General features: G+C 42.4%; 1 protein-coding gene across 1 annotated transcript in view; it reads left to right on the top strand.

The window, feature by feature from the left end:
• Positions 1-14,282, top strand: part of CUBN (cubilin) — a 283,798-nt gene that overhangs the window by 158,743 nt on the left and 110,773 nt on the right. The window contains exons 35-38 of the mRNA XM_082385173.1: positions 1,475-1,588; positions 3,307-3,417; positions 4,733-4,861; positions 5,872-6,004. Of these exons, the coding sequence (XP_082241299.1) occupies positions 1,475-1,588; positions 3,307-3,417; positions 4,733-4,861; positions 5,872-6,004 (487 nt within the window). The remainder of the gene's footprint in view (positions 1-1,474; positions 1,589-3,306; positions 3,418-4,732; positions 4,862-5,871; positions 6,005-14,282) is intronic.

Raw genomic sequence — 14,282 nt, 5'->3', positions numbered from 1 at the left:
ATATATTATCTAGTATTTATCCAAAGTTTTATGCTAAGAGATACGCCACTATAAATTACAAGACTTTCTTGTAATATAAAGTCAGGTTCTAACCCTCAAGGTAGTGGTCGCTCTCCACCTGAAGAATCAGTATTGTTTTCCATTGATTTTTTCTTTTTTCTTTTTGTTTTGGCCGCATTACACGGCCTGCATCGAACCCGGGCCACTGCAGTGAAAGCGCTGAACCCTAACCACTGGACCGCCAGGAAATTCCCCATTTTTTTTCCTTAAAGCACCACTTCCTAGTAGACCTTTTCACCCATTGCCTTTCATCTGGGACTTACAGAGATTAACCCTTTGTTCCACTGTCAGAGATGGAACCCAGAGCTGGGCGGGTCATTGTCCCCTTAACACGCCTCTGATTTTTATTTGGAGGAGCCTTGTCATTTCAAGCAACTGTGGTCTATTTAGTCATTTCATCTGTTTCAGTGGACTTGCTTGCCCGGATTCTGCAGTAAAGAGCCCTTGCTAGGAAGAGTTTCTGGATTGAGGTCTCCCCAAGGTGCACTGAAGGCTTTGGAGCAAGACAGACTGCGAAGTTCTTTCAAAGAAAGAACAGCGTCACAACACTCTTTCTTTTCATTTAATTAATCACTTACGTTTTGCTTCATAGCAAAGAAGTCCCCAGTGGGTCTTCTCTGGGCTATTATTAGCAGCCTCCTGGTCTCACCTGCCCTTCTCCCATATTCCTCCAAAGTCAACGTGCAGTAGTGAGTTCTGATCCTGACCTTCAGTGCTCCATTGTCTGTCATGTCTCCACACCGACCAGGGCGTGGAGCCCAAGCTTCTCTGGATGTTCCCCACGGGCACAGAATCTGCCCTGGTCTTTTTCCAGCATCACTCGACCCTCCTCACGCGCCCCATGCTTCAGCCAAGCGTGTGTGGTGCAGCCCCTGCCCTCCTCTGTCTTTGCTCGGGCTGACCTGGACCACTCTTCCTCACCCCTGAATCCTCCTTCAGTGCTGTCTGCACCATGAGATGCTTTGTACACCCCCCGTCTTCTACTTCCACAGGGCTCTGCACGTCCCTGATGGCACACAGCCGCCCTTATGAAGTCTCTTTCAACTGAACATTTAGTTTCCTAAAAAAGAAGTCAGTCGTAAAGAGATTATCCCTATGTCTGTAATTTGCAAGTGGGCAGAGTAAGTGAATCAGTGCCAGCGTTTTGTTGAATGATTCAGGCAATTCATAGCCATTTAATCTGTTGTTCTTTGCCGCTCCCCACTTCCCGTAACTGAAGAATACTGTTATAAACGTAGAGTATGTTGCCACTTTCTCATGGTTTATGTGCAGCTTTCTTGGCAGAGAACTTCCTTGACATGCCTTTTAGAAATAAGGAAACATCATTTACGCTTTCATTCTTCAAATAATTGTTTTGGAGGGTCAGCAGAAATCAAAAGTGTGTGACATATGTGTGCGCTTGTGTGTCCCTCAGCCTGTGGCGGCTACATCCTCACCGACTCCGTTGATACGATATCCTCTCCCCTGTTCCCTGCCAACTATCCAAACAATCAGAACTGCAGCTGGATAATTCAAGCCCAGCCTCCGTGTAAGTAACAAAAATAAAAAAGAATCCAGGGTGCTTGGTGTCTGTGGGAAAGTCCAGCTATGACTCATGTTCTTATCTCCTCGGTGGTAACAATTGATGGCCTTCCTCTCCTGTTTTTGGAAGTCCCATTTCCTGATGTGCACAAGAACAAGGGTTTCCTAATCTGGTAGGAAGTAACTTTTACTGTTTATTCTTAATTTAATTATTTTTTAAATTTCAAGGCCTAGCAAAGGAAACGAAACAAAGCAAAAACCTATAACCTAGTTGAAATGACAGGCGTGTGAGATTGGGGGTAAGCAAAAATAGTGGATAAATAAGTTTTTGACACCTGTGCCTTGAGTGTAGTAGATGCTCAAGGCAGTTGCTAAGTGAATAAATGAACAATAAGAACCATAGACTGGAAAATTAATAACTCGTAGTTTGGAGATGCAGTGCCGTGAACATATTGGTCTTCAATAAAGGTGGAAGTTAATTATAAAACCTGGTCTCTCCTGTGATGCACGTATTTAAAAAAAATCCCAGCGTAGGCCTTAAGAAACCTTTAATACGTGCTTGCATTGTGTTCTGTTTAGAATCCTAGAATCTTATTTTCTGCTCTGGTAACAATCTGGTAGTAAGGATTACTGTCCACATTTTACAGAGAAAGTGAGGAGACCCCTAAGGACTCAAGCAAAACGACTGCGAAGAGGGTGATCCCAGAGCCATTATGAACCCCGTTTCGAATGAGCCCTGCCCTTTCTTGAGGTTTTCAGGAAAAATGGATGATTTCAGACGTAATGTGGGAAAGGCATTAAGTTCTTTACTCCGCTCTCTAATTAATGACCCGTGTGATAATAGGAAAGTCACTGATGCCGATGAGGCCCCATTAGCTCATCTAAAAAAAGAAGAGTTTGGCTTAAATATTCTCTAACATTTTTCCTAGGCATGTTAAGCATTAACAGAATGGTATCTTTATTGCCCTGCATGTCATTTGGGGGTCAGTGATGTAATCCTTTGGCAAAGAAAGTAGCCAGGAACTGAGCCTTGAATAAAGAAGTCCCCTGCCTCGCGTCCCACAGTCTTGCACCTAAGGATAATTTCTAAACAGCTGTAAAGCATTTAGATGAAAGAGGTCACTGGTATAAAGACAGCAATAGGGAAAGATCCTATTCTGAAGATTTGGGACCCTGGAAGAAAACAAAAGGAAAATGTACCCAGGCACGTACCTTTCTGCAAGTAATTCAAAGCTCTCTTTATAAATGAATGAACTTCCCGTTTCCCCGGTTCTGGCCTTAAAGTAACACTGAGAATGCTAGGATACGTGTGCCGGAGAGGAAAATGTGTCGTATTGACAAGCACAGGTGAAGAATCAGAATTTAAGGAAACTATTCTTTAAAGAAAAATACTTCTGAGAGGAACACAGCAACAGTGGGTCCACTCCCCATCGTTCATGAAATAAACCGACCCAAGGGTTCTCTTCCCAGTACCAGCGTTTCAGAATCTACAGACATTTTCAAAAGCATGGATTCAATTACTCTTCAAAGGAGAGCTTTTAGCAGAGCCGTTGTTACTTTTCCTCTTCACCCCCCTCCCCCGTCCGTCCCCCTGTGCACATCTGCCAGATTCATGGCTTCCCTGCTGCAGAACCAGCAGGAGAAAGGATCAGAGGTGAAATATCATTCCCCGTATGTTTTGTTTGCCAGAACGTTATTAAAGAGTCTTCTCTTTTTCCCTTTCAGTCAATCATATCACCCTCTCCTTTAGCCACTTTGGACTTGAAAGCAGCACAACGTGTACTCGAGACTTTTTAGAGATTTTGGACGGCAGTCACGATGATGCGCCCCTCCGAGGTACTGCCGCGCTCACTCGCTCACATCTGTGGCCTTGGCTTTTTACAGTGTCTGTGCTTACATGTGTATATGCTGTCGTTCCAGGTTAGAATGTTTCCAATAACTCTGAAGAGCATCGTAAGCCATGTAAAGATAATGAGAGGCTAGGAAAGCAGGATGTAATATGGTGTTCAAGAAACTCAGCTTGTTCATATTCAAGGACATGCATAGTTTATATTTTTTTAATTGAAAGTTGTGATTGCTTTAGACAGTAGTGAAATGCAGTCCATTCCAGCATTAGGTAGCATTCTCTGAGAAATTTCTTATTAACATTTGACCACAGTTCTCGTATTCAAATTGAGCATGTTTCTTTTGGTTTTGTCCTCAGTGGAAACAAAATAACAGATAGATAGATAGATAGATTAGTAGATAGGTAATCTAGAGGTCTGTTTGTAAAACATCCCAGTAAAAATTAGGGGTTGCTGCTAAATAGTTTCTGAAATGTTCTCAAGCAAAATAATCTCAGGTTATTTAAACATTCTCCATGAGTCACTCCTATTTGAGCTTTGTCATCCAAGGTTCTCATCCTGCACTAAAATACAAGCTCCATCAGAGAAGGGACTTTGTTTTGCTCACTGCTTTATTCCCGGTGCCCAGAACAGTGCTTGAGATGATAACAGGCAATTGAGGAATACTCTCTGCTCTCTGCAGACTTCTGATTGTATTCCTTGAGATTTTTGTCTGTAAGCATTTGACTGAGGTTGAGGCTATATTATTTAATGGACACTTATAGAACACCTTGTGCGGAGTGCTATCTGAAGAACTTTATACACAGTAACTCAATTAGTCCTCATACCCTTATGATAGAGGATTTCACTGTTATCAATGTTCCCCTTTCTCAAGTGGGGACACTGAGGCACAGAGCACTTAAGTAACTTGACTCAGGTCACGCAGCTGGTAAGTGGCAGAGCCGGGAGTTGAATCCAGGTGTTTTGGTTCCAACATCCACGTGCTTCTCTGCTCTTATATGTTGCTTTTAAGTATTAGCACATTTATTTGTGCAGGTCCCTACTGCACTAGCATTAGTTACATTTGGAGGTCATCTGTATTACTCTTCCTCCCCCTAACATTCTTTACCATGTTTATAAATCATCTCCCCTATGCTCGTATTCATAGCTTATTTTGAATTATCAGGCATCATCCCCAACACTGACCCTGATGTAAGTGTTTCTCCTAATAGTGGTTTCTTCTGTTTGCTTTGGTCTCTTGTGACTCTAGTAAAATACGTGTTTACTTGTCATCATTCATTCTCCTTGTCATCGTCTTCATTATTTAGGCCGATACTGTGGCCCCTCCATGCCCCACCCCATCACTTCCTTCAGCAATGCTCTGACACTGAGGTTCGTCTCGGATTCTACAGCGAATTTTGGTGGTTTCCACGCCACATATGCTGCATCAACATCAGGTAAGAAATGTTGGCAAATGGTGCTACTAGGTTAAGAGAAATGTGTAGAAAATCCTTGGTTTATTATTTGGGATTCTTCTACATTCAGCGTTCTGAACTAGTTTCCTAGATCACCTCTATGACTAACCTTACTGTCTTTCAAATTAGGTTAACATGCTTGTAAAGTCTAACAGTAGTGAACTCTGTACCACATCTTCTTTATCCATTCGTCCATCGACGGACACTTAGGTTGTTCCCATACCTTGGCAATGGTGACTAATGCTACACGGATGAGCTCTGGAAGTGGGGAGAACTGGTTGGAATGATCTTGGGTGACTTGCTTGTCGGTGTCTCCTTGTTCTCCTTCATGATATGTTTGTTAAGGGAGCCCCTGATGGACAGTGTCTGATGGCATCTCTTACGGGTGGACACCTGCTGTCCTTTAGTCTCCCTGGCCTCACAGCTGCACTCAGGCAGGGCTGGGTGTTGTTGCTGATGCAGGATGGATGGGGGCATATGGGGAGGAGGGGAAAGAGGAGCACCCAGTGCTGGGGCTCTTAGCCAGCAGAGTGCTGCTTGTCAGCTGCTGGCTGCCTTGTTACTAGCAGCTAAAAGCCTTAGAACACCAAGGAGATTTGCGCATGTTTCTGTGCTCTCCTGAGAAGGAAAAGCTGAAATACTGCCTTCTGTTCTAGGCCAGGAGTGAAGATCATCCTGGTCAGAAATACCGAGGGGCTACAGAATTAAAATGAGTCTTTTATTACATAAAGTTATAGTTCACAGGGAGGACAGGCTTTTAGAAAAGAAACTACCGAGATTCCTTCCAATCCAGCATACCCTGTGGCTTTTAGTGTTCAGGTTTCAGAATTTTTTCCTTATTGTATATGATATGGATTTTTTTTATTATGAAATGAAAATGGCATATCCTTTGACGCTGCTATCAGCTCTTCTAGTGTTCTTTCTCCTTTATCTTATGGTGTCTTGTATTCAGTATTTACTCTGCCACTCACTTTGTTTCTCTTTTCTTCTAGCTTGTGGTGGCATCTTCCGCATGGCTGAAGGCGTCTTCAACAGCCCTGGCTACCCAGAAATTTATCCCTCTAATGTGGAATGTGTCTGGAACATTGTCAGTTCCCCTGGCAACCAGCTCCAGCTGTCTTTTATGTAAATCCTTTTTTATAGTATATTGTTTCAGGGAGAATGAATCTGCAGGAAGGAAGCACTGTTACTAATAGGATGGACAACTAATAACATATCTGTCCAAACAACTGTTAGAGAATATGGTGGGAACTTCAGGAAGTCTGTTTCCATATTTCCTCTGTTTTAGTCATAGTTTAAGTTATAAATAGCATTATAATTCTCTTGCAGTGGTTTTAGAGTCCTGCCTAACATTACCAAGAGTACATGCCTGAGCTCTTGGTACATTAATTTTTGGAATTCTCATTTTCAGATAACATTAATTTTATCTTTTTTTTTTAAAATTAGGAACATTTAGATTCTTTCAGAGCATCACTAACATTCTTTCTTCCAGCAGAATCCCCATCTCAATTAAGCCTTCTTTACCCTTATGTCTTATCCCCATCCTAATCCACCTTTGTCAGAAAATATGGGTTTATTTGGTATCAGCAGAGAATTGCAAAGATGGGTTTATTTAGGATCAACAGGAATTGCAAAGGTGAGTTTATTTGGGATCAGCAGAGAATTGCAATTTGGGATCTGCAACCATGGCAAGACACGTGCAAGTCCCTGTATTGCGAAAGAAGGAGAATACTTCTATAAAGAAGAAAAGGAAGTTTAGAGGGTTATAGTAAACAGAGAGTCCAAGGCTTCTCATTGGTTGAGCCCTTCAGGAAAGAAGAGAGGTCTTTCTTCTTCCTGTTGGACTCTGCTATTTTTGCAGGGCATGAGAGCTCCCCCTTTTGGTGTCCTGACTCTATTTAATTGAGGTTTCTGTTTATTAATTTTTTACATTTCCCCCTTTTGATCATAATCTTTCTCTGAAATCATTGCTGATCTAGAGTCAGGGTTTCTAGTTTCAGTGGATTTTTGTGTGTCAATGTTAGGAAGGACCTTTCCTGGTATAGTATCTCATGTCGGAGGGAAAGTGAACAGATTGAAAATCTATTAAGGTCACGTCTGAGTAATTAGGAGAGGTAGGAGGGAGAACTCTCAGGTGCTTTTTATCTAAAGTCCATATGATATCAAGATCATAGACATTGGAGATCATCTGAAGCCTTATGTCATCCTCAAAAGTGTATCTTGGGAAAGCTGTCTCATCAGATGTCGTCTGCTTCAATTCCAGAAAATCTTTACTTTCAGGTCACCAGGTGATGTACAGGTACAGTCAGGGTTCAGTGATTTCTTTAGGTGTGCCACATAAATCCAAGAGTCTATTTCTCAGAGCTTGGTGTCACAAGGGTTGGTTAGCAGTCCCTTATAGGGACCTTTCCAATGAGGTTGAAGTGAGTTCTTCTGGAGGACTCTTTTGCAATAGACAAAATCTCCAGGTTGCAAGATGTGATGCTTAATGTCTTCATCTCCCAAGGCTACACTATGAAAAGATTGCTCTATTAAAACATGGTTATTTTTAATAGAGGCAATTAATCCTTTGCAATGTTGGAATATCTCTCCTTTTATCAGTTGTGTGTCAAAAGAAGTGGGAACCAAGTGCATTGGAAATTATGTGACTATCTCAAATGGTAAGAGTTTATGAGTTCCAAAAGCGGAAGATCCAAGATTTAGAAGGACAAGATGGCAGTGCTTTTGACCAAGGTGTTTTGAGGGCCTCTATAAATGTTGCCAATTGAGTCTTAATGATGCTGTTAGTGTGTTCGACTAAACCAGAGGAATAAGGGTGGTGAGCACAGTGAAAGTGTTGTAAAACTAGCCAAACAGAGCAGACTTGTCAAAGTACCTGGCCAGTAAAATGGATTCCTTGATCACTATGAAGTTTGAGATGAGTTCCCCAGGTAGGGATCATCTTTTCCAAAAGGACTTTTGCCACAGAAGAGACAGTAGGCTGTCTGCAAGGGAAGGCTTCAGTCCAGTGTGAAAACATATGGACCATGACTAAAACATATTTATATCCATTAGAGGAAGAAATTGTATGAAATCCACTTACCAGAGCTTGAATTGTCCATTAGGCAATATACAATGTCTGGAAGCAGTACAAACAGGCTTCCCTGGTTCTACTTTGGACAAGTGGGACAAGTGAGGGTAGGCACTTTTTTCAGCCTTGTTAATGTTTCTCCTCTAATATTGATTCATGAAGGCTATCATCTTGTCAGTAGAACAATGGTTTAATGCACGTACAGCGGTGAGGAGTGGGAGTTTTAGAGTGTTGGGTGGGAATAGGTTGTTATTTGATGCAAACCAGAGCTTTCTCTTTTTATCAAACCAACAACTATTGAATTTCCAATCTTGTTTTCCTTTTTCTGAGGCTGATTGCTGGGCTTCTCTAGCCAGTTTTTCTAAATTTCCCTTTGGACCACGACAGAAGTTTGGCTGCTATTGGCCCCTTTAAGGGCAACATTCCTTACAGAAATATCAGCAAGGTGATTTCCCTTAGCTTCCAGAGAGTCAAGTTCAGAATACCCCAGAATCTTAATAATAGCTAAAGTGGCAGGTGAAATTACTGCATCCAATAATTCCTAAACACAGGGGCCATCTTAAAATTATTTTCCCACTGGACGTAAGGAAGCCACATTGCTTTCACAATATTCCAAAATTATGAGCTACTCCAAAAACATATCTACTATCAGTCTAAATATTGGCAGTTTTGTCCTTGGCTAAAGTATAAGCCCATGTAAAAGCATGTAATTCAGTCTGGGCTGAAGTAACCATAGGTAAAGATGCTGCGTCAACAACATCAAAAGGAGTCTTAATAGCATACCTAGAACTGTATTTGCCATTATCACCTTTTAAATGAGAACCATCAGTGAACCACGAGAAGTCAGCATTACCCAGTGGAATTCCCTGTAGATCATGCTGAGGAGTCAGGAGGTGGTGCATCAGTGTTAAGCATCATGAGGGACTTTGCTGGTGATGGAGGGAAGAGGAGTAGCCGGGTTAAGGTTATTACAATGTAAGAGAGTTATGTGAGGAGCAGTTAACCAAAGGACTTCATAGGAGGTGAGGTGGCTGGCTGGGAAATGTTGAGTGTGATGAGAAGTCAGAACTTCTGCTGTATGAGGTACAAAAATGGTTAAAAGGGATCTCACAGTAATTTTCTCGGTGATCTTAACCAAAAGGGGAGTTGCTGTAATGGCTTTAAGGCAAGGGGGATATCCCCATGCTACAGGGTCCAGTTGCTGGCCACAATACCCTATGGGTCAATGGTGGTCCCTGTGTTTTGGGATTAGTACCCCAAAGGCATTCCCATTCTTTTCATATACAAAAAGGAAAAAGAGAATCTGATCATTGGGATGCCCAAGGCAGGTGGATTCACCAAACTCTCCTTTAGGGCCTTGAAGACTGTGTCATCTGTTTCTTCTCTTAAAATTGCATTGAGGTTTTTATTGTTGAGTACAACATACAGAGGTTTAGCCATAGGAGAGAAATTTGGAATCCAATTTCAGCAATAATCAACCAGCTGGAGGAAACTTTGCAGTTGTGTTTAGTTTGGGGTTTTGGGAAACGTAGGTCACCATGAAGTCTATCTGGATCTAGATATAGGCTTTGTTCTGATAGCAGATACCCTAAATATCAAACCTGGGTTTGGGCAAACTGCAGTTTTCCTTTGGCTACCTTAGGTCCCTTTAAGGCTAAAAGCTTTAGCAAGTGGATGGAGTCTTCCTGTGAGGAGGCTTGAGAAGGAGCGCAAAGAAGCAGATCATCCACCTATTGCAACAAAGTAGTTGAATCTCTACAGAATTTTGTATCATCCGGATCAGCCTTCAGGATTCCTGAGAAATAAGGACTCTGAGTAGGACCCTGAGGCATTACTGTCCAGGTTAATTGTTTTTCTTCCCAAATAAAGGCAAAAAGGTACTGGCTAGCTTCATAAACTGGAATACTAGAGAATGCACTGCATGAATCAATTACAGTAAAGAATTTGCTTCCAGTTGGAATGATGTCAGTGTCATATAAGGGTTAGGAACAACAGAATGTCAAGAGATAACAATGTTGTTGATTGTTTTGAGATCCGAGATAAACCTTCACCTTTGACCTGTGGTTTTCTCACCAGTAAAATGGTAGCAGTGTTTCAGAGCACAGTACAAGGGATTATGAGGCCTTGAGCCTTATAATTTTCTATTAGGGGTTTTATGCCTTGAAGATCTTTTTTTAAAAGGTGTTTGATTAATTCTGGGAAGAGGTTTTGAGGGGTCTACTTAAATCTTGAGGGGAGGTTTGTTGTGAATTTTGTTGTTGTGAATCTCCAACATAAGTTGGAGATTTTGCCCATAAGGAAGGTGGTAGCTGATTCAGTAGAGACAAATGATAAGTATTTCCAGAATCAGCTCTAGTACTATCAGAGGCAGAGGCCGCTTTACAGTAATGGGGTTGAGCACCGAGGGTGTGGCTCTGGTGTCAGTCAGGACTGGAAGAGCTTCATCCCCAACCTAGAGAAATGTTTCTGCATGCCAACTAAGAGGGAGAACTGGGGACAATCCCTGTAGTTCCTTGGAGCCCCATCAGGGAGAATCGGGAGGATGTTGAAAGGCTGCTTAGAGGGCTGAAGGCACCTGAAGCACTTAAATTTGTAACAATCTCTTTTCCAATGTCCTGGCTCTTTGCAATAATAGAAATTAGTAGGGTTTTGGTTTCATTTAGGAGCCTTCATTTGCTGGGGTTGAAGATTAAGAATTTTGGCAGTCTTCCTCTGAGGTGCCTCATCTAGAGTTTGAGAGAGCTGGTTTGCCACATTAACTAAATCTGGAATAGATATAGTTTCCCATTCCATCCTGGTCCTTTTTCCTAGAAGGGAAAGGTCTCAGTTCAGCCCATTAATAAACATAGAGTTAAAAACTACCTGGGTAGAATCAACATCTAAAGGAAGACCAGAATTTTCTTTAAAAATAACCTGAAGTTGATTGTAATAATCATGAACAGTTTCATCAGATTTTTGTGTGTACGCCTGGATTTTGTTCCAATCAACAGGTTTTGGAGAAACCCTAGGAACTGCTTGATGAAGCTGCCTAGGGATTGGCCGAGCCTGATCATATAATAAGATAGCAGGCTGGGGACTTCCTTCGTGGCGCAGTGGATAAGAATCTGCCTGCCCATGCAGGGGACACAGGTTCGATCCCTGGTCCGGGAAGATCCCACATGCCACGGAGCAACTAAGCTCGTGCGCCACAGCTACTGGGCCTGCACTCTACAGCCCACGTGCCAACTACTGAGCCCGCATGCTGCAACTACTGGAGCCTGAGTGCCTAGAGCCCGTGCTCTGCAACAAGAGAAGCCACCGCAATAAGGAGCCCACGTACCGCAACCAAGAGTGGCCCCTGCTCGCCACAACTAGAGAAAGCCTGCGCACAGCAACGAAGAGCCAACACAGCCAAAAAAATAAATAAAATTAAAATTAAATCTTTAAAAAAAAAAAAGATAGGAGGCTGGTCTCCCAGCTGTAATTCTAGAGACCTTTTAGGATTTCCCCCAATTAGTGGTTTTCATCCAATGCTGACCCTGGCCTTCACTGACCAGCATATGAACTAGCTGATATAAATCAGAGAAACCAGGTTGACAAGTTTGAATGACTATATTAAATTTTCCAGCAATTTGTGAGCATCTCCAGTTACTTTGGGAAAACCTTTGACTATGGATTGCAGTTCAACTTTAGTCCAGGGAGTACAAAAAATTAAGGGTTTAGCCTCTGGATTCTCAGAAGGCTTAATTTTTTTTTAAATAGATCTTTATTGGAGTATAATTGCTTCACAATACTGTGTTAGTTTCTGTTGTACAACAAAGTGAATTGGCCATATGCATACATATGTCCCCATATCCCCTCCCTTTTGAGCCTCCCTCCCATCCTCCCTATCCCACCCCTCTAGGTCATCACAAAGCACCGAGCTGATCTCCCTGTGCTATGCTACTGCTTCCAACTAGCTATCTATTTTACATTCGGTAGTGTATATATATATGGATGCTACTCTCACTTCGCCCCAGCTTCCCCCTCCCACTCCGTGTCCTCAAGTCCATTTTCTATGTCTACATCTTTATTCCTGCCCTGCAACTAGGTTCATTAGTACCATTTTTTTTTTTAAGATTCCATATATATGCGTTAGCATACGTTATTTGTTTTTCTCTTTCTGACTTACTTTACTCTGTATGACAGACTCTAGGTCCATCCACCTCACTACAAATAACTCAGTTTTGTTTCTTTTTATGGCTGAGTAATATTCCATTGTATATATGTGCCACATCTTCTTTATCCATTCATCTGTTGATGGACACTTAGGTTGCTTCCATGTCCTGGTTATTGTACATAGAGCTGCAATGAACATTGTGGTCCATGTCTCTTTTTTTATTAATTAATTTATTTATTTTTGGCTGTGTTGGGTCTTCGTTTCTGTGCAAGGGCTTTCTCTAGTTGTGACAAGCGGGGGCCACTCTTCATCACGGTGCACGGACCTCTCACCACCGCGGCCTCTCTTGTTGCGGAGCACAGGCTCCAGACGCGCAGGCTCAGCAGTTGTGGCTCACGGGCCCAGTTGCTCCGCGGCATGCGGGATCTTCCCAGACCAGGACTCGAACCTGTGTCCCCTGCATTAGCAGACAGACTCTCAACCACTGCGCCACCAGGGAAGCCCCCATGTCTCTTTTTGAATTATGGTTTTCTCTGGGTATATGTCCAGGAGTGGGATTGCTGGGTCACATGGTAGCTCTATTTTTAGTTTTTTATGGAACCTCCGTACTGTTCTCCATAGTGGCTGTAAACAGACATATTCTGACAAGTTCAGAGGAAACGGGAATGGGAAGAGTTTCACATGGGGAAGCTCGGTAAGAGAATTAGTATGGGGGAATTGGCAGTACAGAGGAGGCATAGGTGGTGTAGCAAGGAAGGAGGAAGATGGCCCTGGAGATGAGGTCTGACCATGAGGAGCCAATGGAGAGACCAGATGGTGCTGGAAGAAGAGCCTGAGGCTTTGGGAGCCATTTTATCTCTCATTAATCATGTTTGCCTCAGTTAGCCTTAAAATCTTATTTTGTAGAGAGGCAATTCTAGGCTCCAGATAATGTTGGGAAGCCTCAAAATACCAAAGTAAGTATTCCACTCATTTCTGGAAATTTTTGAGCTATTGTAGTCTACTTTGGTTCTAAGAAAATTAAGTTTGGGGATTTCAAACGTTCCCCATAATGGCCATTGATATCCTAAACTGCCTTTGATCGGGTTGGTCCATTTAGTTAGAAATGTGCATGAGGAAGGACTTTAGTCTTAAACATCAGATCTGTCAGAGTCCCTGTTGGGGGTGTGGGTACTCTCAAAAACTGGGCTTCCATTTCTCAGAGGTTTTTCTCTAAAGTAAAAGGACAATTTTCAAACATTTTACAACACAAACAGCTCAATTCAGACAGCTTGGAAGCCTGAATAACAGCCAATTCTAAGGAAACGTCTTGGTCCTAGAGGAGCCAGGCCAAAGGTTTTTTCAGCCAGTGTCCAGAGAATAGCCCTTTGCAAAGGAATATGCTGAAGGCTGGACAAAAACTGGCACAGTTTCAGTGAAACAGCCCCTGCTCCTGAAGGAATGGGTCAAAGTCTAGCCAGTTTCAGTTGAAAACAGCCTGATCTCAAATCAGAAGTGCCAAGTGAATACTCACGTACAGAACAAAGCATTGACCAGAAAGATGAAGCTTTGAAACAGATTCCAAACAAAACCTGGAGAGCTTCAAACACTAAGAGAGTGTGAGGTCGGATCCAGGAGAAGGACATACCTTTAAACTCCAGGGTTGGCGAGAAAAACAGTGAGTGACAGTGGGCTGGATTTGTGGGTACCATACCTGTTTGCTTATCAAACCAATGAAATGTTGATCTGAAATAAATAGAATGCCAGATATTTCTCCATCAAAGATGGGTTTATTCAGGATCAGCAGAGAATTGCAATTCAGGGTCTGCACCTGTGGAGAAGGAGGATGCTTTTATACAGGGAAAAGGAAGCTGGGAGGGCTGCAGTAAACAAAGAGTCTATGGCTTCTTATTGGCTGAGACCATGCCAAGAAAGAAGAGGAGTCTTTCTTCTTCCTCTTGGGCTCTGCTACCTTCACAGGGTGTGAGAGCTCCTTCTTCTGGTTTCTCAGCTTTGTATAACTGAGGTATCTGTTTATTAATTTTTTACAGAATTTAGTGGTTGATTTGTAAAATCACTGTCATGTTCCTCGTTGAACTGTAAGCCTTTTTGAGTATGGACTATGGACATGCAATCAACAGTAGGATCCTGCCACATTCTGAGCGGTCTTAGGTTAAATTAAACAACAATAATATATTTTCTGGAAGTTGTTAGTG

This window comes from Balaenoptera borealis (assembly GCF_965194805.1).
Source record: "Balaenoptera borealis genome assembly, chromosome: 3".
Lineage (NCBI taxonomy): Eukaryota > Metazoa > Chordata > Mammalia > Artiodactyla > Balaenopteridae > Balaenoptera > Balaenoptera borealis.
Note: the sequence above shows the minus strand (reverse complement) of the source record. Positions and strands in the feature narration are given on the sequence as shown.